Source organism: Lithobates pipiens, unplaced genomic scaffold (genome assembly GCF_037356315.1).
Source record: "Lithobates pipiens isolate NorthernLeopardFrog02 unplaced genomic scaffold, aLitPip1_a1.2 Scaffold_28, whole genome shotgun sequence".
In the NCBI taxonomy this organism is placed as follows: domain Eukaryota; kingdom Metazoa; phylum Chordata; class Amphibia; order Anura; family Ranidae; genus Lithobates; species Lithobates pipiens.
Window position 1 is genome coordinate 91,472,643 of NW_027507789.1, and position 3,439 is coordinate 91,476,081.

Here is a 3,439-nt window from a genome sequence, read left to right on the forward strand (position 1 = left end):
TACATGGCATGATGCTAGACTAGTAAAAATGGCAGAAGGAGACCAAAAAAAAAAACGAGAAATAAAAAATGCACCTAGCTTTTTAAAAGCAAACATGGGCACATTTTGGCTTTTATGAACATAAACAAAGTGGGAAGCACGAATTGGACAAGTCATACGCTGTGCGTAAAGCCTGTCACACAAAAATTAAATATCTAGGGAATACTACTAATTTTAGAAACCACGCTAGCCGTTTTCATTTAGAGATGCTAAAACCTGCCACCACCAGTGCCAAGGAAAAAGACCCAGCTCAGCCAAGAATTGATGCAGCAATAATCTCAACTTTGCCGCCCAACTCTGAAAATGGGAAGAGAATAACAAAAGCTGTAGCAACTTTCATAGCTAAGGACCTGCGCCCTTACTCTGTTGTGGACAACACTGGGTTTCACTACCTGTTGAAGACGATAGAGCCGCGTTACAAGATCCCGTCACGAAGTCACTTTACAGAAAACGTTATACCTGCACTCTACCACGAAACCAAAGCTCAGATAATTACGTCAATGAGCCAAGCAAGTCGAGCCGCAATAACATGTGATTCATGGACTTCAGTCACGACGGAGTCTTATGTTACAATAACAGCACATTACGTTAGCAAGGACTGGCAGATCATGTCACATGTGCTACAAACGAGAGCCATTTATGAATCTCACATGGGTGCTCATCTGGCAGAGCTACTGTCTCGTGTTGTGGAAGAATGGCAATTGTCCGATAAATCTGTAGTGCTTGTGACCGACAACGCGTCAAACATGATAGTTGCAGCTCAAGTTGGGAAATTCCCCCATGTGAAATGCTTCGCCCATACACTAAACCTTGCATCCCAGCGAGCGATGAAAGTGGGCACACTCTCCAGGTTTCTTGGCAGAGTGCGACGGATATCCACATTCTTTCACCGCAGCACTAGAGCAAGCCAGTGTCTAAAGGAAAAACAGAAATGTCTTGGTCTGAAGAATCATAAGCTGATAACTGATGTGCCAACAAGATGGAACAATGCATACGACATGGTCGAGAGGTTCTTAGAACAACAACCTTCAGTCTGTGCCACCTTGCTGTCTCTAGAAGTGAGAAAAGGAGAGTCCGATCTCTGCACTCTCAACGAAACAGATGTGTCAAATGCAGAGGACGCTGTGAGTGCATTAAAGCCAATGAAGGATGCAACCATGCTGATGTCAGAAGAGAGCAATCCAACAGTTTCTCTCATTGCCCCTCTAAATGCACAACTCCTCCAGAGCATGACAGACACTATGGGAGACACACCCATGATCCATGAGATAAAGAATGCCATCAGAACAGATCTCCAGAAGAGGTACAGCAGTGAGGCAGAGAAGAAGATCCTTTATACAGCCTCTGCACTGGATCCTCGCTTTAAGGGACTGCCTTTTATCCTCCCAGAGGAGGAGAGATTGGAGATATACAAAGGAGTGACTGAGGAGGCTGCATCCTTGGAGGTAATTAAACTTAATTTGAATTTCATCATGTTTCTTGAAACAAACTGGAACTGTGTGGTGTGGTGTAACTTGTAAGCCATGCTTCTGAATCTGATGTGGTGCAGGAACTGCACCGTCCGTTTCCTGTGCTTTTTCATCACCCCATCAGAATCATAGGCAATTGACAATGTGTTTTATTTATTTTTTTCTATTCTTTTTTGTTCAAACACAGATTAAATCTAGGACACATGATGAGGATGAAGTTGAAGTGCCTAGAAGAAAAGAAACTCTGGAAGAAGAAGAAAGTTCACCCATCGAGGACAACCATTCTCCATCTCCTCCCAAAAGAAAGAGATCGCCGCTCATGACTTTGCTTGGACAGTCTTTCACTGACACTGAAGGTACAATAGAACCCAAGACCCCCTATGCCAAGGCTGAAGAGGAAATGGAAAAATATTGTAAAGCCCCACCTCTGCCTCTCACCGAGGAACCTTTGAACTGGTGGCGTGAGCATCAGGTCACATTTCCCCTCTTTTCTCAGCTGTCAAAGCAATACTTGTGTATTCCAGGCACAAGCGTGTCTGCAGAGAGGGTTTTTTCCACTGAAGGAGATATGGTAACTGCAAAAATAAGCACCCTCAAACCAGAGCATGTGGATCAGCTAGTGTCCTTACAGAAAAATCTAAACATTCCCAAATGCTAAGCAGCATTGCTTGCGCCTTGCAGTGATCCATTTTAGTTTTTTCTGTCATTTTTTGTGATTTTAGTCACATCCAGGAAGTGATGCTGTACTGTCGTTCCGTATCTGCCAGTGCCCCTGCCCTGCCCAGTGCCCACTGTGCCCACTGTCAGTCTGCCACACCAACACCAGCGGTGTTAATTGCATATATTTGTTTGTTTATAGCACTGTCTGCCATTGAGATAATGATTTTTGTTTTTTTGCAGATTTTCAATAAAAGGCCCTTTCCCCTTTCCACTTTTCCCTTTCCCCTTTTCCCCTTCCCCTATTCCCTTTTCCCCTTCCCCTTTTCCCCTTCCCCTTTCCCCTATTCCCCTTCCCCCTTCTCCCTTTCCCCTTTTCCCCTTCCCCCTTTTCTCCTTCCCCTATTCTCCTTCCCCTTTCCCCTTCCCCTATTCTCCTTCCCCTTTCCCTTTTCCCTTTCCCCTTCCCCTTTTCCCCTTCCCCTATTCCCCTTCCCCCTTTTCCCTTTCCCCTTTCCCCCTTCCCCTTTTCCCCTTCCCCTTTTCCCCTTCCCCCTTTCCCTTCCCTTATTGCCCTTTCCCCATTCCCTTTCCCCTTTCCCCTTTTCCCCTTCCCCTTTTCCCTTTCCCCTTTTACCCATCCCCTTCTGCTTTTTCCTTTTCCCCTTTCCTTCTCTCTCTCTCTCTCTTTCTCCCTCTTTCCTTCCTCCTTTCCTTCTAAAAGACAAGGAAAGGAGAGAGAAGGAAAGGTGGACTGGAGAGAGAGAGAGAAGGAAAGGAGAACTTCACTCCTTTCTTTCTCTCTCTCTCTCCGTCTCCTCCTCCCCCCCCTCTCTCTTTCTCTCTCTCTCTCTCTCTCTCTCTCTCTCTCTCACTCCCTCTTTCTTTCTCCCTCTTTCTCCCTTTCTCCTTCTTTCGTTCCTTCTCTTTCTTTCTTTCTCCCTCTTTCTTTCTTTATCTTTCTGTCTTTCTCCCTCTTTCCCTTTTCCCTTTCCCCCTTCCCTTTCCCCCTTCCCTTTTCCCCTTCCCTTTTCCCTTTCCCCTTTTCCCCTCTCCCTCCCGAGTCCCTCATCTATTCTTAATCCGTATGTTATTGTCAAGAAGACCTTATAACGACAGTTATGCCACTCTAGTCTAGCGCCCCGTCAATGCAGTCACACTGTTGTTGCCTCAGACTCACTGGTGGTGGCAGGCTGGCAGCAGACCTGCCGGCAAGGTGGCTGTGGCACTGGCAATTGCAAACAAACAATGATGATCACAGTGAACCTCAACCT

The 3,439-nt window shown here is 46.0% G+C and overlaps 1 protein-coding gene across 1 annotated transcript; it reads left to right on the top strand.

The window, feature by feature from the left end:
• Positions 1-245: 245 nt before the first annotated feature.
• Positions 246-2,166, top strand: LOC143934793 (E3 SUMO-protein ligase ZBED1-like). Its single transcript, XM_077458419.1, has 2 exons — positions 246-1,484; positions 1,696-2,166. Exons 1-2 carry the CDS (start codon positions 246-248, stop codon positions 2,164-2,166), a joined length of 1,710 nt encoding a protein of 569 aa, XP_077314545.1.
• The last annotated feature ends 1,273 nt before the right edge of the window (positions 2,167-3,439 follow it).